Source organism: Euleptes europaea, chromosome 5 (assembly GCF_029931775.1).
Source record: "Euleptes europaea isolate rEulEur1 chromosome 5, rEulEur1.hap1, whole genome shotgun sequence".
NCBI classification, from domain to species: Eukaryota; Metazoa; Chordata; class Lepidosauria; order Squamata; family Sphaerodactylidae; genus Euleptes; species Euleptes europaea.
Window position 1 is genome coordinate 3,274,842 of NC_079316.1, and position 21,842 is coordinate 3,296,683.

At 47.2% G+C, this 21,842-nt stretch overlaps 1 protein-coding gene across 1 annotated transcript; it reads right to left on the reverse strand.

Moving 5' to 3' along the window:
* Window positions 1-785: 785 nt before the first annotated feature.
* Window positions 786-21,836, reverse strand: C5H2orf72 (chromosome 5 C2orf72 homolog). Its single transcript, XM_056849892.1, has 5 exons — window positions 21,831-21,836; window positions 8,820-9,405; window positions 4,387-4,503; window positions 3,268-3,351; window positions 786-913 (listed from the first exon to the last, which is right to left on the reverse strand). Exons 1-5 carry the CDS (start codon window positions 21,834-21,836, stop codon window positions 786-788), a joined length of 921 nt encoding a protein of 306 aa, XP_056705870.1.
* Window positions 21,837-21,842: the final 6 nt, after the last annotated feature.

Below are 21,842 nucleotides of genomic sequence, written 5' to 3' on the forward strand. Positions count from 1 at the left end.
TAGAGTCTTTCCCCAAAAGTCCACCTTGATTGGGAGTGAAAGGTGATGTGACCTGGGTCCACTTTTCCTTAAGTTTGGTAACGCCTTACAGCCACCTATATTTGCTCATATTATTTATACCATCTACTGGTTCCCCCCCTTTTCCCCCTAGTGGGAACAACAAATAGCAAAGGGTTGCCACCTGTACGGTTCCTTACAGCTTTCAGACATGTGCGCCACCATGCTAGGTGTTTAGAATTTTATTGGTTTTATTATGGGAGCCGGCTTGCTGGGGAGGTTATAAGTCTAATAAATAAATAAATAAGTCTGTTCTCTACACTTCAGTTTGAGCATGTCCCTCTGTCGCTTGGAATAGCATCTTTTTAGCTTTTAAGATTCAGCTTATCACGTAACACCTTAGTAAGTATTATGTAGCCAGCTAGATTTATTGTTTTTATTATTGCCACTTGCCTATGTAAATTGTATTTTGATCTTTTTTTAAAAAAACCTTCTTAATTAATAAAGCTCTTTAAGCTTAAAGGTTTGAGTTTACAGACCTAACCCAGTATTTTCAGTTTCTCTACTGGTACACAGCAAAGTCTCTGTTGTCATATACGGAGACCATATGGGCCAATGGGGAGGCTGCACTGCTGGCCCAGTCTCCTCCCCACCAACATAAAAACCACTGGCAGGACAGGCGTGGCACAGGATGCTGTCTGACAGCTACCAGTCATCAGGACCTATGAGTGTTGTGTGGTACACAAGGTGGCAAGAAAAGCACCAACAGCGCACTCAGTACCACAGGGCTAGCACTTAGCACAAACTTCCACCTGAGGTCCGACAGTGTCCCAGCCAGAGGCCGACAGGCCGGGGGTGGTCGAAGGTAAGGCGTCCTGTGTGTACCGGAAGGCTTCTTGCCCCGTACCCCACCTCCCTGCTAAGTACGCAGAGAAGCGTCAGACTCACTGATCAAAGGTAAAGTTGCTTTTTATTGGGAGAACTACATTTCAGATAGGAAAGCTGAGAAACGGGGCCTTAGCTGTCTAGCTAAGGAGAGCCTCTAGATGCTTGGAGAATAGATAACCCACAGGAGAGGGTCTTTACACACTATTCACATAGTCATGATACATACTCTAGAATAGGTTTCATTTTAATGTCATCAAATTTAATGCAAAATATTGTAAAAGCATAAAGTGGGATTAGGAAACTATCTGAACAGAGGACCGGCACATGCACCCCCCCCCAAAGGGGGCCCCCCGCCACAGATACAGGGGAGGTTTGCGAGGAGCCAGTGCGCCGTCAGATGGCCATGGCGGCTTAGGCAGCCCAGAGTGTAGCAACGTAGCCCTATTGCAGGCCTGGCGCCGCCACCTTGATGCAGACGCATGACACCCCCCAACGTCGCTCCCACCCCAGTGCCTGACCCAGCATCCCCTGGGCCGATTTGCATCTGGGCCAGAAATGGTGTCGGCGGCTCACAACCACCCCGTCGACTGCAGACTTGCCCCAGTAGGGTCCCCCCCAGGATTGCACCTGTCCTGTCACTCCCCCCCAGGATGCTCTCCCAGAACCGTCACCAGCAAGACCCTCACAAGGCCCACAGTCAGACACATGCTGCTGGGATGGCTCATTCGGGGTCTGGCTGCCATCTGAGCTTGGACACCCCCATCCTGTGGGTCGCGAGCCCCAAGGGGGTTGCAAAGTGTTTTCTGGGGGGTCGTCGCCACGTTATTTTTACTTGTAATTATTTTTACTAAAAATTTCACATGGAGGTTTTTAACATTTATTTATTAAATTCAGCCATCTACGTTCTAGGACTTCCTGCCTTGTTACCACTATTTGCCTCAGTTCCTCATTTTCCCCTCTCCAAAATCTCTTTTCAGGAGAAGGAATCTGCCTTGTATCTTCAACAGTGAAGACAGATGAGAAGAATTCATTTAGTTTTTCACCAATCGCTTTATCCTCCCTTACAGTTCCTTTACTCCCATTGTCATCCAATGGTCCAACCGCTTCCCGAGCTGGTTTCCTACTCCTAATATACTTAAAGAATTTCTTATTGTTTGTTTTGATGTGTTTAGCAATCTGCCCCTCAAAATCTTTTTTGCATCTCTAACTATCTGCTTGCATTTCCTTTGTACAAGTTTGTGTTTGCTTCTGTTCACCTCGTTTGGGCAAACCTTCCAGTCTCTGAAGGAAGACTTTTTTTCTCTAATTGCTTCCTTCACCTTACCCGTTAGCCATGGTGGTGACCTCTTGGACATATTACAACCTTACCTGACCTGCGGTATACAAGCTAGCTGAGCCTCTAGTAATGTGGACTTGAGTAACCCCCAAGTCTTTTCAAGAGATTTAACCCTCCTAACTGTTCCTTTCAACTTCCTCTTTACCACTTTTCTCATTTTAGAGAAGTTCCCTCTTTTAAAGTCAAAGGTAATTGTGTGAGATTTCCCAGTCACTTTCCCACTTACTGTAGAGGAGATGCAAGAGACACAGCCTGCTATGTATGGTCCCACAAGATACTGGGTGCTTTGATTCTAGCTGTCTTTATCATAAAAAATAAAAAGCAAGTATCCAGTCCTCAAGGAGCTGTGTTGAAAATGTGACAAACAAAAGGGGGAAATATTGTCGAAGGCTTTCACGGTCAGAGTTCATCAGTTCTTGTAGGTTATCTGGGCTGTGTGACCGTGGTCTTGGTATTTTCTTTCCTGACGTTTCGCCAGCAGCTGTGGCAGGCATCTTCAGAGGAGTAACACTGAAGGACAGTGTCTTTCAGGGAAAGGTTTTTTTAAAATCATTGCTCTGGTCTTTCCACCCAAATAGAAGGCTTCTAAACACCTCATGCGCACGCTTTTAACATTTGATAGTGATCTTCACATTTGACAGTGATTTCAAAAGAAGTCGATTGGACAATCAGGAAACTTAGTAAAAGAAATCACAGACTTGGTAAGGGGAACCATGTTCACCAACTGAGGCACAAGGCCTGCCGCGTCTGTCAAATTGATACGTGGCTTGAGCCATGTACCTCTCAGGCTCTCCACATGCTTCCAGTGCAAGAGAAGTTATCCATCGTTGCTTCACGGAGGTCAGAGGCGGCTGCTTGGCCTGGCATGGAAACGGGGCTAGCAAAAGAGATTCTTCCAAACCAGGCAAAAATCTTCAAAGATATGACCGGCAGACTCCTAGATGCCTTCTCCAAAGATTATACTGGGTAGATCCCTCCTTCTGATCCATCTTTTTGTTGTGTAGATCCTCAGTCCAATGCAGTTATCCCCCCTCCCCCAGTCCTGCCTGCCCCTCCACAGATTTCTTCGCAATTCCCATTTGGCACCATGTTGATTAAAGCAACCCCTTCTTCTGTCTCTTGTGTACCATCTGTATGGGGGGGGAGAATAAAGCCCAATTAAAAAGGTAAAGGTCCCCTGTGCAAGCACCGGGTCATTCCTGACCCATGGGGTGACGTCACATCCCGACGTTTCCAAGGCAGACTTTGTTTGCGGGGTGGTTTGCCAGTGCCTTCCCCAGTCATCTTCCCTTTACCCCCAGCAAGCTGAGTACTCATTTTACTGACCTCGGAAGGATGGAAGGCTGAGTCAACCTTGAGCCGGCTACCTGAAACCAACTTCCGTCGGGCTCGAACTCAGGTCGTGAGCGGTGCTTGGACTGCAGTACTGCAGCTTACCACTCTGCTCTTAAAACCCAATTTGGGCACACATATTACCAGTTTCAACACACCCTTCCTGCCTGTTGAATCAGGATGGGTTCGAAATCAGCCCGCACAGATTTGGGGATGGAGCATGGGGGGGTGGAGTTTGGGGAGGGGAGGGCCCTCAGCAAGGTATAACGCCATACAGTCCCCCCTCCAAAGCAGCCCTTTTCTCCAGGGGATCCGCTCTCTGGAGGTCAGATGTGATTCCAGGAGATCTCCAGGCCCCACCTGGAGGTTGGCAACCCTAGCCATGGGTCGAGAAACAGGTTGGAAATTCAAGAGACGGGAGAGGCACAGAAAGCTGGATGGTCCAGAAGCACAGAATCTTGCCAATGTCACAAGACAGCCTTTAACCCTCAAGGATCCAGTAGCTGCCGCAACTGCCCCATCAAATCTCTGGCCAACACTGCTCCCCTAAAGGACACGCACTTTACCACCATCCCCCCCCCCAAATTCTTCGTTTTGCACCAAGGAAAATCCAGCTGCTCCTCAATTCTGGAGAGCCGCTGTGTTGCCAGCACAATTCCAGTGCTAGGAACTTGATGAAACTTTTAAAAAACTAAACAAAGATGACCAGGACTCCAGTTCTGCTTTCCCCACTCAAATTACCGCATACCGCCTCCCAGTACGTGACCTCTTTGGTGCCCGCATAGCCCCATCCTAGTTCAGGCCTCGACACAGAATTCCTCAAGCAGCCGTACCGTCCCTAGAAGGGTCTGCAGGTTTGTCCAAGCAGCCCGACGTCTTCCGGCTCCTTCTGCCCCAGGAAAAGCACCGCAAGAAGGCGGGGAGTCTCTGCTTCTCAGTTTCCAGCCCATCTTTGGAAAGGAAAGAACACGACACGTCAGAAAACACGGGCAAAACCAACTAAAACCAGTTGTAGATTTCAGCAGTTTAACTCCCACACAACCTTGTGCAGTAGGTTAGGCAGCGTATGCATGAGTGGCCAGGAAGCTTCCTAGCAGAGTAAGGATTTGAACCCCGATCCCCCAGGCTGACACTCTAACCATAAGACCACACCGGCACCTCAAAGCTACCAGTTGCCACCAGCAGAGTCAGAGGGAGGGAAAGCAACAGCCAAACATTCTTCCATCAGTGTTACTCCTCTGAAGATGCCGGCCACAGCTGCTGGGGAAACGTCAGGAAAGAAAATACCAAGACCACGGTCACACAGCCCGGATAACCTACAAGAACCAATGAACTCTGACCGTGAAAGCCTTCGACAATATTTTGAATAGAACTCTTGCAGCAATTTAAAGCCTCGTTCGATTTAGGCTCGCAGAAGCATTCATGGACTACAGCCCTTGCTCAGATGCATGAAGTGTACGTTTGTGGGGCAGATAAACGTATACCCAAAGCTACAACCACCTAACGGTCAGGAAGCAGGGAGCCAGAACCTAGTGAAGCTGGAGAGCTCCGTTTCTTATGGCGGAAGTGTGCAGAGTTACATAACAGGGCACAGATAAAACAGGCCTCAATCAGAAGGAAGAATCAACCTGCTCAGAGCGGTTGATGGATTAGCAAAGCAGGATTGGGGGGTGGGGGGAATCCAACCCAACTGAGAAAAGTACACAGTCCAGACACAGAATTTGCCAAGACATTAGCCCCTATAGCAAGCCAGAAATTCCAGTTTTTTTGTTCAAGCCAGGGGCACTTGGGTGTGGGAGAGAATATTGAACTTTGAAAAGAATCTGCCCCCTGAACGTTAAACGCTTCTGTTAAACGCTAAGTTTTGGAAGCGTACATCGGAGCCTCTGAAGTCCTGTCCCACATTGCTGGGGGATAAAAGGCTGCAAAACGTGATGCGTCAGAACATTAAGCGGTGCTAGAAAAATTAAAGTAGTTTCTGGCAGGTAGCAGAGTTAGGCTGTAGCAGCAGTACCCCCAAAAAGGTAACAATGGAAGGATGGTTGTTCATTCTCATTTGCATCTGACCAAGGGAGCTTCGACTCGCAACAGTTTATAACCTGGGAAATGTTGTCGGTCTTTACGGTGCTCAGTAATTCAAAAGGGTTGCCATAAGTTAGAAGCGATTTGATGGCACTTAGCACACAGACACACACACAAACAAGGTGCTCCTGGACTTGAATTTTGTTCTACAAAAATGAAAGAAAATGGGCTTTAAAAATCCTTAGCAGGTAAGTTAGTACCTGATAGAATTATAGAATCCTTGAGTTGGAAGGGGCCACACAGGCCATCTAGTCCAACCCCCTGCTCAATGCAGGATCAGCCTGGAGCATCCCTGACAAGTGTTTGTCCCACCAATGCTTGAAGACTGCCAGTGAGGGAGAGCTCACCACCTCCCTAGGTAGCTGATCCCACTGTTGAACAACTCTTACTGTAAAAACAAATTTCCTAATATCCTAATACCTTTCCGCCCACAATTTAAACCCATTATTGCGAGTCCTATCCTCTGCTGCCAACAGGAACAGCTCCCTGCCCTCCTCTGAGTGACAGCCCTTCAAATACCTTAAGAGAGCAATCGTGTCCCCCCCTCAACCTCCTCCAGACTGAACATTCCCAATTCCCTCATCCTTTCCTCGTAGGGCTTGGTCTCCAGGCCCCTGATCCTCCTCGTCGCTCTCCTCTGCACCCGCTCCATTCTGTCCACATCCTTTTTGAAGGGAGGCCTCCAGAACTGCACACAATAGAAACATGTGTGTGCGAGGGGGGGGGCGCTAAATCCATGCTGGCCAAAGGACATTAAAGAGAGCTGGTGCAGCACAGCGGGGAGAGTGACAGACTTTAGGATCCTGGGTTCCAATGTCCACTTCCACCATGCTGGATGTGACCTTGGACCATTACAAACTCTCAGCCCGTCCTACCTTGCAGAGCTGTTGTAAGACAGGGAAAAGCCAGTATTTGGCCATTCATGCACGGGAGGTTTTGCCTTGGGTTTGCTGCCCATTGCCCCCCCGCCACATTCTCAAAACTCAACAATAAGCCCCCAGGGAGAGTGCTGAGGACTCGGATGGGGAAAATGTGCCTCCAGAGAGAGGCAAATCACTGCATTAATAAATCAAAAGGACAACACGGCATTTGTGGGAGAATGGGAGGCACGGACAACATAGTGCGTTAATGAACTTAATTTGGGAAATGTTAAGGGACATATTGTCGAAGGCTTTCATGGTCAGAGTTCATTGGTTCTTGTGGGTTATCCGGGCTGTGTGACCGTGGTCTTAGTATTTCGCCGCTGGCGAAACATCAGGAAAGAAAATACCAAGACCACAGTCACACAGCCCGGATAACCCACAAGAACCGTTAAGGGCCATGTTTCGATCGAATTCAAATTGTTTGAAGCAATGAAGATGATCAAAGTGAAAGATTAGACTTTAAGAGAATGATACATGTGGGTTATTACAACGAATTAGACTTTAAGTACAAAGTACTTTAAGTACAAAGAGAGAAATAACGATCTTAAATGGATAGAGGAGGCGAAACGTCAGGAAAGAAAATACCAAGACCACGGTCACACAGCCCGGATAACCCACAAGAACCGTTAAGGGCCATGTTTCTATCGAATTCAAATTGTTTGAAGTGATGAAGATGATCAAAGTGAAAGATTAGACTTTAAGAGAACGATACATGTGAGTTATAACGAATAAGACTTTAAGTACAAAGTGCTTTAAGTACAAAGAGAGAAATAAGGATCTTAAATGGATAGAGGAGGCGAAACATCAGGAAAGAAAATACCAAGACCACAATCACGCAGTCCGGATAACCCACAAGAACCGTTAAGGGCCATGTTTCGATCTAATTCAAATTGTTTGAAGCAATGAAGATGATCAAAGTGAAAGATTAGACTTTAAGAGAATGATACATGTGGGTTATTACAACGAATTAGACTTTAAGTACAAAGTACTTTAAGTACAAAGAGAGAAATAAGGATCTTAAATGGATAGAGGAGGCGAAACGTGAGGAAAGAAAATTCCAAGACCACGGTCACGCAGCCCGGATAACCCACAAGAACCGTTAAGGGCCATTGGTTCTTGTAGGTTATCTGGGCTGTGTGACCGTGGTCTTGGAATTTTCTTTCCTGACGTTTCCCCAGCAACTGTGGCAGGCATCTTCAGAGGAGCAACACTGAAGGACAGTGTCTCCACTGTCCAAGACCACGGTTACACAGCCTGGATAACCTACAAGAACCAATGAACTCTGACCGTGAAAGCCTTCGACAATATGTTAAGGGCCACGTTTCGATCTAATTCAAATTGTTCGAAGCAATAAAGATGATCAAAGTGAAAGATTAGACTTTAAGACACTGGTTCCCAACCAGGGGTCCGTGGACCCCCAGGGGTCCATGAGAACTAAATTAAGGTCTGTGAAACAAAGTTATAAACACATAATAAATTAATATTTTCAATTAAAAGTTCTCTATTATAAATATATATATTCAAATATTATTCTAAGTTTAATGTTTAACTAACAGTTATGATTAAAGTTTATTTTCAAATTCTCGGAATTTTTATTTTGAACCTGGGGGTCCCTGCACCGAACAAAAAAGTCCTAGTGGTCCCTGGTCAAAAAAAGGTTGGGAACCACTGCTTTAAGAGAACGATAAACGTGGGTTATTACAACGAATCAGACTTTAAACCCAAAAAGAGAAATAAGGATCTTAAACGGGCAGAGGAGGGGAGCGGGGAAGTCAATTATACACATCTTTTGAGTGACAAGGTAGAAATACCGCGGTCTTGGTATTTTCTTTCCTGACGTTTCGCCTCCTCGATCCATTTAAGATCCTTATTTCTCTCTTTGTACTTAAAAGCACAAGAACCAAAGGTGGAAATTGTTTCTATTGCACGCCACGTGAATGGAAGGACACAACTGAATGTGAATTAGTTTGAAAAGCAAGAAAAAAAAGAGAGAAATAAGGATCTTCAATGGACAGAGGAGGGGAGAGGGGAAGCCAATGATATCCATCTTTGGAGTGACAAAGCAGAAATTGTTTCTATTGCACGCCGCGTGAATGGAAGGACACGATTGAATGTGAATTAGCTTGAAAAGCAATAAAAATAAAAATAATAATTAAAGGGAAAAAAAGCAGAGAGGGGCAAAGATCCCAGGAAAGGCGCCCGGGCCCCGCCGCCGAGCGGGGGAGGAAGCCCGGGGAGGGGCGGGGAGGGGGTTTTGGCACCTGCTGTCAGCTGGAGGGCGGCGCGGAGGGCGCGCAGGGCGGCGCGGCGGACGGGCTGCGGGGCGCCGGGGCTGTAGTGGGCGGCCTGGGTGGCCCCGCGGGGGGCGCCGGGGGTCGCGGCGGCCCGGCGCAGCAGCGCCTCCAGCCGCAGGCGCGCCGCCTCCCGCTCGGCCCCGGGCGGCTCCGGCCCCTCGCCCACCAGCACGCCCACCAGCCCGGCCGACGGCGCCAGCTGCCCGCGCACGTCGCGCACCACCTCGCCCAGCCCACGCCGGCGGCCCCCCGACGGGCGGCACAGCACGAAGGCCAGCGGGCAGCGGGGCCAGCGCCGCCCCGCGCCCCGCCGCGCCTCCGCCCGGCCCCAGCGCGGGGGGTCCGCGCCCCGCTCCGGCGCCCCCGACGGCCCCGACGCCTCGCCGAAGAGGTCCCGCGCGAAGCGCTCCAGCAGGGCGCGCGGCGGAGCCTCCCCGGCGCGCCGCTCCGCCACCAGCAGCAGCCGCTGCCGGCCCCCCGCCCGCCCCACCAGAGCCTCCAGCGCCCGCAGCACCGACGCCGACGCCGCCTCGCCCTCCTCCTCCTCCTCCTCCTCCTGCTGCTGCTGCTGCTGGGGCTCCATGCGCGCCGGAGCAGCCCTCGCCGGCCCGGCCCTGCCGCCTCCCCGGCTGCTTGGCGCCGGCCTTGGGGGCGCCCCCAGGGCCGCCCGGCTGGCCGGGTTTGGAGGGGGGGGGTCCTGGCGATTTGGGGGCGGGGAAGGGAAGGGGCCGCCCGCCCGACCCTCCCCCCCTCCGCAGCAGCCCTTTTCGCTGGCCTCGGCCCCTCGGGAAGGAGCAGGGGAGGGCCAGGGTCCAGCAAACAATAGACGCCTTCGAGCAAAGGGTGGGGAGAAAGGTTGTGGGTGTCTGCGCGGAGGGCCGCACTGAACGGGTTCTTTACATGGTCAAGACATGGACGGATTTTAAAAAAAATAAATAAATACGGTCTAAGGCCGCTGCATATTGGGATCGATGGGCGAAAACGGATCCGACCGGTAGAGTTAATGAATCATAGATAAATAGGTGGTTAATAAATGGATATAACAATTGATTTTTAAATACTGTCACAACACCACTCCGGACGTCCAAGGGTGGAGGGCACGAAGGTGGGTGGTGGAGGTTTGGGCACTATATAGTATATAAAGGATAGTGTATAATGTATGAGCTGACCTGGATGGCCCAGGCTAGCCTGATCTCATCAGATCTCAGAAGCTAAGCAGGGTCAGCCCTGGTTAGTATATGGATGGGGGACCACCAAGGAAGACCAGGGTTGCTGTGCAGAGGAAGGCACTGGCGAACCACCTCTGTTAGTCTCTTGCCATGAAAACCCCAAAAAGGGGTCGCCATAAGTCGGCTGCGACTTGACGGCACTTCACACACACACACACACACATAATGTATGAGCAATGGATATATTAGTGCTCTTTATGTGATTTTGTATTTTTTGGTATTGTACTATGATTCTATTTTTTTGTTTTATTTTTTGCTTATTCATAAAAAGCGATACAAATTTACTAAAAAAAATCTGAATATCTCTCTGCAGTAGTGGGAAAGAGCAAGAGTCCAGTAGCACCTTAAAGACTAACAAAGATATTTTCTGGCAGGGTATGAGCTTTCGTGAGCCACAGCTCACTTCTTCAGATCTGAATATCTCTCTGCAGTAGTGGGAAAGAGCAAGAGTCCAGTAGCACCTGAAAGACAAACAAAGATATTTTCTGGCAGGGTATGAGCTTTCGTGAGCCACAGCTCACTTCTTCAGATCTGAATATCTGTCTGCAGTAGTAGAAAAGGGCAAGAGTCCAGTAGCACCTGAAAGACAAACAAAGATATTTTCTGGCAGGGTATGAGCTTTCGTGAGCCACAGCTCACTTCTTCAGATACTGCTAGAATGTGAATCCATCTGCCTTTAAGCAGAGGGGAGTGAATTCAGACAAGCATTAGTATGTAAATGTTAACAGTATGTAAATGTGAATAGCAGGCGTGACATCAGAGTCTGACATCAGAAAGCACAATATTCAAAAACCGGTGGGAGAACATTTCAACCTTCCAGGACATTCTGTTGCAGATTTAAGAGTAGCAGTTCTGTTACAAAGGAATTTCAAAGGGAGATTGGAAAGAGAAACTGCTGAATTACAGTTGATATTCAAACTAAAGTCAATGCATTTACCTGGGCTGAATAAAGACCTTGCATTCATGGCTCATTACCAATGCTGATTTCTCCACACCCATCTCTCCCCTGGACATCACAGACTCTTCTGCATACCACACCTAATCCCATCACGCCTGCTATTCACATTTACATACTGTTAACATTTACATACTAATGCTTGTCTGAATTCACTCTCCTCTACTTAAAGACAGATGGATTCACATTCTAGCTGTATCTGAAGAAGTGAGCTGTGGCTCACAAAAAAGCTCATACCCTGCCAGAAAATATTTTTGTTAGTCTTTAAGGTGCTACTGGACTCTTGCCCTTTTCTACTACTGCAGACAGATTAACACGGCTACCCACTGTGAATTATCTTGGGAAGGAGTTGTCATTCCGGGAGATCTCCAGGGACCACCTGGCAATTGGCACCCCCGGCCCAATTTTGCGGTCGCTTGGACGCTCGTGAGCTAGAGTTGCCAACTCCCGGCCAGGAAATTCCTAGAGATTTGGGTGTGGAGTTGGTTCAGGGAAGGACCTCCGTGGGGTATAATGCCTTCGAGTCCGCTCTCCAAAGAAGCCATGCTTACAATTGCCTTCCCTTCCCCTCCTCACAACAGACACCCTGTGAGGTAGGTGGGGCCGAGAGAGCTCTAAGAGAGCTGTGACTAGCCCAAGGTCACCCAGCTGGCTTCATGTGCAGGAGTGGGGAAATAAATCCAGTTCACCAGATTAGAAGAAGAGTTGGTTTTTATATGCCGACTTTCTCTACCTTTTCAAACTGGCTTACAATCCCCTTCCCCTCCCCACAACAGACATCCTGGGAGGTAGGTGGGGCTGAGAGAGCTCAAAGAGAGCTGTGACTAGCCCAAGATCACCCAGCTGGTTTCATGTGTAGGAGCAGGGAAACAAATCCAGTCCTCCAGCTTAGCGTCTGCCCCTCATGTGGAAGAGTGGGGAATCAAACCCTCCGCTCCAAACCACCGCTCTTAACCACTACACCACCCTGGCGCCCATGAAACAGTGGGGCAGCTGGGAAAGGCCTTTCCCCTAATGCTGGGTTTCACTTTGGCTACAAACTATGACCTTTTAAAAAAATGCGCTGATGGCAAACAGGCAGGCGGGGGAATGTGAACATAACCTCTCAGCACACAAGCCAAGCCCCGTTTACCTTTCGGTGTTCATTAACAGAGGCAGGCTCTCCAGCATGGCCAAGGTTTTCTGTTCTTGCTTGGTGATCAGTCGGGAGACAGAAAGGGATTATCCGCAAGGGTGGCTTTACACAGCGGGGCAATATCCGCACTGGTTGTAGACAGGCAGATGTGGCCTGCGGCTCTGCACCTGCTCAGGTGTGCGCGTAGTGGGGGGGGGGGAGGGTGCCTTCCTCACTGGCCACAGTACCCAAAAGCTCTGGAGGCGGCATGCATGCTCGTCCAGGGACCTGTGGCCCTGATCCAACTGAAGCTAGTTGTGAGTTAGAGCCGAGATAATATGGCAGGCAGTTCAGTGATTCTTCGCCCTTTAAAACAAAAAGAAGCCGGCCATAAGATAATATACGATCCTAAACTATGCCTACTGAATAAAACCCCGGACAGCATCGACAAGGACCAACGAGATATGTTAAAAGATTTAGTTACAGCTGCAAGGATAGTTCTAGCATCGCTATGGGAAACAAATAGAATACCACAAATCGAGACCTGGGTTGACAAAGCATACGAATACATCACAATGGCACAATTAACTGAAACACTACAGAAAGACCACGGTCACACAGCCCGGATAACCTACGAGAACCAATGAACTCTGACCGTGAAAGCCTTCGACAATATTACTACAGAAAGAAACTCAAAAACAAAATAGAGACAAATGGAAATCCTTCTACGAATATATTAAAACCAAAAAATGACAACAAAACCTTACAAGGCTCAGCAGATTCATATTTGAGATCGAACACAACCTATTAATAAGTTAATGTATTATGACACCCTATAAGGGGGCGGTATTAGATATACTAATGTTGTATAATATCTATATATTTATCTCTATCTCTATCTATCTATCTATCTATCTATCTATCTATCTATCTATCTATATATATATATATATTCCTTTTTTATTATTCCCTTGCCCTTTTTTCCTTCTGTATCCCATTTATTATTAAAAACCAATAAAATATTTATATAAAAAAATAAAACAAAAAGAAGCCGCAGGAAGCTGAAGACAGCTCAACCGTTTCTCTTCCTGCGGCTTTTCTGCTCAAAACTGCACCCCCCCATTCTGCTTTATTTGTTTGGGGCGGGGGCACATTTTCCCCACAGGAAGACAAGCAGCTGATGATTTTGAGCAAACATGGTAGGAAAGGGTTAAGTAACCCCCACTCTCCCTCCCACCAGTCATGTGGTCTGGATTTTAGTTTCCCAAAGTTTCATTTTTTTCAAAAGGTGGCCAGAGAATCACAGAGCTACTTCTGAGACTTCTTTGTGATGTCAAGTCACTGACCCCAATGGGTTTTCAAGGGCAGAGACATAGGTAGTAAACATGAAGGTACACATGCTAAGGTAGCTTAGAGTGCACCAGCTCACGGCTTTCTCTCAACTACTGGATATATTTGTAATTTTGCTTGTAGAAAACTAAGGCATTTCTAATTTTTAAATTCCATAAATATGTCAAATATTGCAACTTTGTACACGAAGTTATAAATAATGCCTTCTATGTTGGTAAAGCAGTAAATCTGGTTCAGGGTTGATAGGGCAGCAAACATTGCATGCATTTGTTCTCCCCAAAATATCCACCACCCCAAAAAACACCAAGGAAAAAAACTGTTTTGTTCCCCCCCCCCCCCCGTGGCGTCAAAATTTCCAGAAAATTTACATTTCCAGCCCAGGCAAAGGCAGTAACTGAATCCAGGACTGCAGCTAGCCCCCCCCCCCCAAAAAAAAACTCTGCCAGGCACTCAGCTTCTGCCTTATCTCCCCCCCCCCCAATGTTTACTAGGGCAATGGGGCAAGGTCAGCTTTTTCTGTTGCTACAGCAGTGAGCAGCAGCTGTTTCCACACAGGCAAAGCAGACTGTGAACACAGCATGCAAGACCTTGGCTTCTGCCCTGCCCCCCCCCCCCACAATCCAGCATTTTGGACACACTCAAACCCCTCTTTCAGCAACTTTCCTGCTCAGAGCCAGAGTAGCAAGTGTGATCATAAAATCACAAGCAGTAGAAAAGAGCAAGAGTCCAGTAGCACCTTAAAGACTAGCAACATTTCTGGCAAGGTAGGAGCTGTCGTGAGCCACAGCTGCATCTGAAGAAGTGAGCTCACAACAGCTCACACCCTGCCAGAAATTTTGTTAGTCTTTAAGGTGCTACTGGACTCTTGCTGTTTTTTACCACCAAGTCCTATGAGGAAAGGTGGAAGGAGCTGGGTTTGTTTAGCCTGAAGAGAAGACTGAGAGGGGATATGATAACCATCTTCAAGTACTTGAAGGGCTGTCATAGAGAGGAGGGTGCCGAGTTGTTTTCTGTTGCCCCAGGTCGGACCAGAACCAAAGAGTTGAAATTAAATCAAAAGAGACATTAGGAAGAATTTTCTAATAGAGTTTTCCTCTGTGGAACAGGCTTCCTCAGGAGGTGGTGAGCTCTCCTTCCCTGGAGGTTTTTAATAAGAGGTTAGTTGGCCATCTGTCAGCAATGCAGATTCTATGATCTTAGGCAGATCATGAGAGAGAGGGCATCTTGGCCACCTTCTGGCCATGGAGTAGGGGTCACTGAGTGTGTTGTAGGGGAGGTAGTTGTGAATTTCCTGCTTTGTGCAGGGGGTTGGACTAGATGGTGGCCCCTTCCAATGCTATGATTCTACTACTAGTGACAGACTAACACAACTACCCATCATGATCTATCTCCATAAAATCATTAGTTAGAGGGGGCCATACAGGCCATCTAGTCTTTTTTTCATTTCATTTCATTAACCTTTATTGGCATACCAAAGACAGAGATAGAAAAAACAACAACAAAATACCTCCAAAGAGCAATACATATAAGTTACAGTCGGGTTAATAAAACTTTTCTTGTTCTTTAAGAACTCCTGTAAGAAATTCAGCCACGGTAGCAGTAATTTTGGGATCATGGTCACTCAAAAGAAATTTGCATTTCACTTCATTACTCCTGTATGTCTTGTACTGGAGCAAAGTAGATAGCAGTTTATCCCGCAGAGTCACATAGAAGGGGCAATCTAAAAGGATGTGGTCAATTGTATCTAACAAGTTTAAACCGCATGTGCATAGGCGTTCATGTCTAGGGATCTGGAGGTATCGGCCTAAGAGCATCCTAGATGGGAATGCATTAACCCTAGCTAATAGAAAAGCGCGGCGTTGAGAAGGTATCTCTAGGTTATCTAGATACCTAGCCATTTTACCCGATCCATTATTAAGGCCTAGGGCCGCCGGAGAGCAGATGGGGGGAAGAGCTGGGTTAAAATTCTGCAATTCTACATCAAGGAGACGTTGCTTGATTCTTTTAAAGATGTACGATTCATTGGCCAGAGCAAGATTATCTAAATCAATTCCAATTTGACAGAGTCTAGATCTAATCAATATGTCCCATGAGAAATAATGAAGCTCACTTTTCAAGAAATATAAAAGGGAACTTGGCTCAGTTTGAAAATATAATTTGAGCCAATATCTTATTGTTTGAATCCAGGCTTTGGTGGCAATCAAGTTTTGCCCAGTTTCATAACAAATTGTGAAATATGAGACACATTTAGGTATCCCCAATATTTGTCTAAGAAATATGGCTTGGATGTTCTCCACTTCTTGATTAAGAGTTCCAAGCCATAAGGGAACTCCAAACAGAAGTTGGGGGAATATTTTCAAATTCAGGATTTTTATCACTGCAGGAACACACTGATTCCCCTTCGCGTAGAAAAACTGCTTGAGTTGATTTAAGGAAATCCTGGTGGCTTTAATAGTATTTTGTCGATGTATAGACCAATTGAGATTATAGTTATAAGTAATTCCCAAATACTTATAGCTTTTAACTTGTTCAATTGAATCCTTCCCAATGTGCCATTTGTATAAGGACCATTTTTTGGAAAATACCACTACTTTTGATTTGGAGGAGTTAATAGAAAGTAAATTAAAATGGCAATAAATATTAAAAGCATCTAAATATCGTTGGAGGCCTACTTTAGTGAAAGAAAGAATGACGTCCGCATAAAGAAGTAGAGGTAAAGACTGGGACCCTAATTTAGGTGGATGACCATTAACTGAACCCAATGACTGCACTAGATCAGAAAGAAAAATATTAAAAAGTAGGGGAGCTAAAACACACCCTTGTTTAACGCCTCTTTGAATTAAGATTTTCTTAGTCAGTCTACCATTAGGTGAGTATTTAACTTGGCAGGTGGTATTTAAGTGTAATTTCTTTAAAAGTATTAGCAGTCTGGGGTCAATTCCTAGATTTGACAATTTGTCCCACAGTTTCTCTCTAGGAATAGAGTCAAAAGCACTTTTTAGGTCTATGAAAGCTGCAAACAATTTCCCCCCACCTATCTTCATGTATTTTTCCACAAGAAAGGATAAAACGATACAGTGATCTAAAGATGATTTGTTCTTAGTGAATCCTATTTGCTCTGGGCCAATAATGGATTTAGCTTGAGACCACTCCGAAAGGCGGGTCTCAAGGTGTCTAGCATATAACTTGCCCAGTACTGATAGCATGCTAATAGGACGATAATTTCCCGGTAGATTGGGGTCTCCCTTTTTATAGATTGGCATTAATATTGAGTTCAGCCATGAATCAGGAAGGATACCATAATGATCAATTGATGTAAAAAGACTGGCTAGTAGTGGAGCCCACCAGTCAGCATATTTCTTAAAAAGTTCGACAGGGAGCCCATCAGGACCTGGTGCTCGACCGCTTTTTAGTTTAGAAATTAGGGTCATAATTTCTTCCCTACTTACTGCATGCCATGGAGGGATATTTGCGGGAATAATTTCATCATTATCAGATGGAGGGACCACAGCATGGCCAAAGACGTTAGAAAAATAATCAACCCATACTTGAGGCATAACACCTGAGTCAGGAGAGGGTTTGTTGTTTAATAGACAAGAAATTGTTCTCCAAAAGATTTTACTGTCACTTGATTTCAGAGATAAAAAGAGCTGGTCCCATCTTTTTTGATAATAGGCTTTCTTTTTATTAACCACTAATTCCTGATAAGCTTTTTTGGACGATAAATATTGCTCCATATCGATTGTTTGGCCTCCTTTCCTAGATTTCCCCAAAACCGATCGCAAATTCCTTTTTTGAGTTAAACATTCATGATCAAACGAGGTCGATGTTTCAAAAGTAATTTTACGTATCGGTTTGGCTATAGAGCTACATTGCTCTATAACTTGAGAAAAGGCTATTAGCACCTCCTCATGAGAGGAAGAGCCAATTATGGACATCTTTAATTTGGACAATAAGTCAGATTGGAGGATATTGAACAATTCAATTTCTGTAGATTCTGACCATTTAATCCTTGTCAGGATTAGAACCTTATTCTCATCAGGGGAGGGATTTAAAAAATTGAAGGTCTTTATCGGCAAGTTTAATAGAAATGAAAGGGGGAGATGATCACTTTCAGTACGGGTTTCAATATTCACTGACTTGACAAGAGGCAACAAGTTCAAAGAGCATAAACCATAATCAATCACACTACAGCCTCTTGTAGATATAAAGGTGGAGTTTGTTGATGAAGGGAATTGTGGTAGTCCATTTAGGGTTATTAAGCTATGAGTCACACAGAACTCTATCAGTCTAACTCCAGCCTTATTATAAATTTTATCAGTAGAGTAATGAGGCAAACTTAATTTGGGAGGTAACAAGTCTTCCCCATCAAAACCCATAGAGGAGGACCATTCCTGCTGGTTTGACCCAATTCGAGCATTTAAATCTCCCAATAAAACAATTTGAGCCAACGGATGATTTTGAGCTATTTTAAAAGTAAATTTAGAGAGGTTGGACCACATAGTGTCCAAGCCCTTAATATTATTAGAGGGTGGCAGATAGGTATTAATCATAATAAGGCTCAGAGTAGGAGAGGAGAGTAATATTGCTTGAGCAAAACAATCACAATTTCCCAAAAAGGTTTGCTTAAAGAAGCTATTGTTCCTGATCAAACTGGCTAGGTAGGCCATCTAGTCCAACCCCCTGCTTAACGCAGGATCAGCCTAGAGCAGGGGTGGGGAACCTCAGGCCCGGGGGCCGTATGCGGCCCCCGAGGACATTTTATGTGGCCCTCCGGAGCTCCGGGGCCCTGCTGCAGAGGTGGGGCGCAGGGCGGCCCTCCCAGAGGGTGTTCCTGGTTTACAGCGGCGCTGCGGCGCCCTTTGGACCTCCTCTCGCCGACTGTTGGCTGTTGAGCAGCAAGAGGGAGGGGGAAAGAGGCTGGCGGCTCCCAGCAGCAGAGCATGCATGCAGGAGCCGATCGGGCTTCGGGGGGGGCCTTTTGTGGACTCTGGGGAGGAGAGGGCATGGAGACTGGGGCCCGGTTGCACGGGGCCAGCGTGCGTGGGTGTGTGTGTGTGCAGGGGGGAGGCTTTTCTCTCTTTTCTTCCTTTTTTCTGTCACTCTTTCTCCTTTCTCTCCCTCTTTCTCTTTCTGTCTCCCTCCATCCTTTTCTTTGTCTCCCTCCGTCCTTTTCTTTCTTTCTCCCTTTCTCCCTCTCCCTCTGTTTTCCTTCCTCCCTTGCCGATCGACTGTGGGCTGCGCCCCCCTGGCACCTCGTTTGCTCGGGCCCACTGCTGGCTGCCCTTCCGCCTGGGAGGGGGGAGTGGGGGCACCCTGCAGGCCTTCTGTGTGGCCTCCCCTGGGGTTGCCAACCTCCAGGTGGTGGCTGGAGACCTGGCAACCCTAGCCTCTTCCCCCCCCCCCACCGGGAGATCTACACTTGGTATGGCCCCTGAATGATGTCATAAATGTGCAAAGGGCCCTTGGCAGGAAAAAGGTTCCCCACCCCTGGCCTAGAGCATCCCTGACAAGTGTTCATACAGCCTCTACTTGAAAACTGCTGGTGAGGGGGAGCTCACTGCCACCCCAGGCAGCCAATTCCACTGCTGAACTATGCTCACTATAAAAAAAAAAAACTCACTGTAAATGCTTCAACTCAGAGCAGAAGAGCAAGACCCTGCAATGTAGCAGAACTGGCCCGTGGCTACCTGGGGGGGGGGATGATAGAGGGGCATGCACGAGGAAGGTCAAAACTAGCACGTTCATGTGGGAGAAGAGGCAAACGCTTGTTTCTCAACCAGGGTTCCCGGAACCCTAGGGCTCCGCGAGAAATTGCTGGGGGTTCCACAAGAAATAGTGAATAGGCGTATCATATGTAAATTACGTGTAAATCATATGTAAGGGTTCCCTGAGACATTATTTCAAGGGTTCCTCAAGGGTAAAAAGGTTGAGAAACGCTGTGCTTGATGGTGCAGGTTAAGATGGATGGCGGGGGCCCAACCTCCTGACATCTCACAGGGCTCTGCAAGGCCAGCAGATGCAAGCATGCCCTCTTCTGGCAACAGCACAAAACACACCATTTCAAGCAGGCACCTTTGATAAGACACCCTGTTCTGGTTTACTGCGAGGACAGGCTAAACTGTGCTGGATGAAATGATGATTCAACGGGGGTGGCCACATTAGGCAGCTGCAACCAGAAATAAAAAGGGAGTCCTGAGAGACTCTAAAAACAATGCAAACGTTTGTGCATTCAACGCCACCAGTGTTTAGGCTAGAATAAAACCCTGGTAGTCTTTAAGGCGGCATTTCTCAACCAGAGTTCCCCGTAACACTAGGGTTCCACAAGAAATAGTGATGAATAGGCTAGTCATATGTAAATCATATGTAGGGTTCCCTGAAACATGAATATTATTTCAAAGGTTCTGCAAGAGTACAAAGGTTGAGAAACGCTGGTTGAAGAAGGCTTGAACCGAAGTCTTCCGCTCCGCTCGCCTTCCCACAGGGCACAACTCCCAAGACCCACGTGCTTCACCTAGAAGAGCAGGGTGGGAGAAACTGCAGAAAAGCTAAAAGGACAGACATGAGCAGGCAACCTTGTTCTTCATGGGTCATAGAGGTGAGGTGGCTTTGCAGGTTCTGCTGGCCAAGCAAGACGGTGCCCGAGATCCATGGCATAGGAATATAAGCAGGCAGCCAGGATAATGGCTGAAAATAGTGGCTGTCAGGTAATCCCTACATAAGAAAGGCTATGCTGGATCAGACCCAGGCCCATCAAGTCCAGCAGTCTGTTCACAGTGGCCAACCAGGTGCCTCTAGGAAGCCCAAAAACAAGAGAACTGCAGCCTGTGTTCCACAGCACCCGATATAATAGGCATGCTCCTCTGATCCTTAAGAGGCATGCATCAACTAGTATCCATTTTGACTACTAGCCATGGATACCTCTCCTCCATGAACGTGTCCACTCCCCTCTTAAAGCCCTCCAAGCTGGCAGCCATCCCCACATCCTGGGGCAGAGTTCCACAACTTAACTATGCGTTGTGTGAAAAAATACTTCCTTTTATCTGGTTTCAATCTCTCACCCTTTATTATGCCTGGACCTAACTCCAACTGAGAGCCCCCTCCTCTCCAGCTCTCGCTCCACCACTGGCAGAACCATCAGAGGAAGCAGCAGCCATAGAGGTGCAGCGGCTTGGAAGGCATCTTCCGTCACACCAGCTGTCAAACTCAATTCTGCGCACTCTTATGTCAGATTTCTCAAGGTCTTAAAAGTGTTAACGTGAACAAGCCTGGAGAGTTCATGTTGAAATGTGGTGTATAAATTATGCATAGTATGGAGAGTGGACAGGGGGAAGCTTTTCTCCCTCTCATTATACCAGAACACAGGTCATTTGCTGAAGCTGGGTGAGATTCAAAACACATAAAAGGAAGTATTTCTTCACACAGTGTCTGAGCCTGTCTCCTACCCTGAAGGTTTTTGACCAGAGGCTAGATGGCTATGTGTCAGCAATGCTGATTCTATGACCTCAGGCACATCATGAGAGGGCACCTTGGCCATCTTCTGGGCATGGAGTAGAGGTCACTGGGGGTGTGGTGGGGAGGTAGCTGTGAATTTCCTGCATTGTGCAGGGGGTTGGACTAGATGACCCTGGTGGTCCCTTCCAACTCTATGAGTGTATTCTGTGAGTCTATGTCTTTGGTTGGGGAGGGCGGGCTAGAAATGGAATACAATAAATAAATAAAATGCAGTTAAATCATGGAACTCCCTGCTCCAGGATGTGGTGATAGCTGCCAACCTGGAAGCTTTTAAGAGGGGAGTGGGCATGTTCATGGAGGAGAGGGCTATCCATGGCTACTAATCAAAATGGATTCTAGTCATCATGCATGCCTATTCTCTCCAGGATCAGAGGAGCAGGCCTACTCTATTAGGTGCTGTGGAACACAGGCAGGATGGTGCTGCTGCAGTCGTCTTGTTTGTGGGCTTCCTTGAGGCGCCTGGTTGGCCACGGTGTGAACAGACTGCTAGACTTGATGGGCCTTGGCCTGATCCAGCAGGGCTTTTCTTATGTTTTTAAACTGCACCAAGATTCAGAAAGCTGCCCTAAACTGACCTTTAATATCACAGAGACTCTGCAACTGCCCTGGGATCGAGCCTACTTCTAGGTGCTGGCCACGAGGAGACTTTATTTAAGCTGTGCACTATGGGAGATCTGTAAGCTTTTTGAAATCCCGGAGGCCACAGGTGAGGGCAAGAATGCTAGAAATGGGGACCAGCGTGAAAAAGGTTCACTGCTTTATTTTAAAAGTGACGTTCTGTCAGTGCCTTGGACGGCAAATAATCTTCTCCTGACCGACATCTGTGG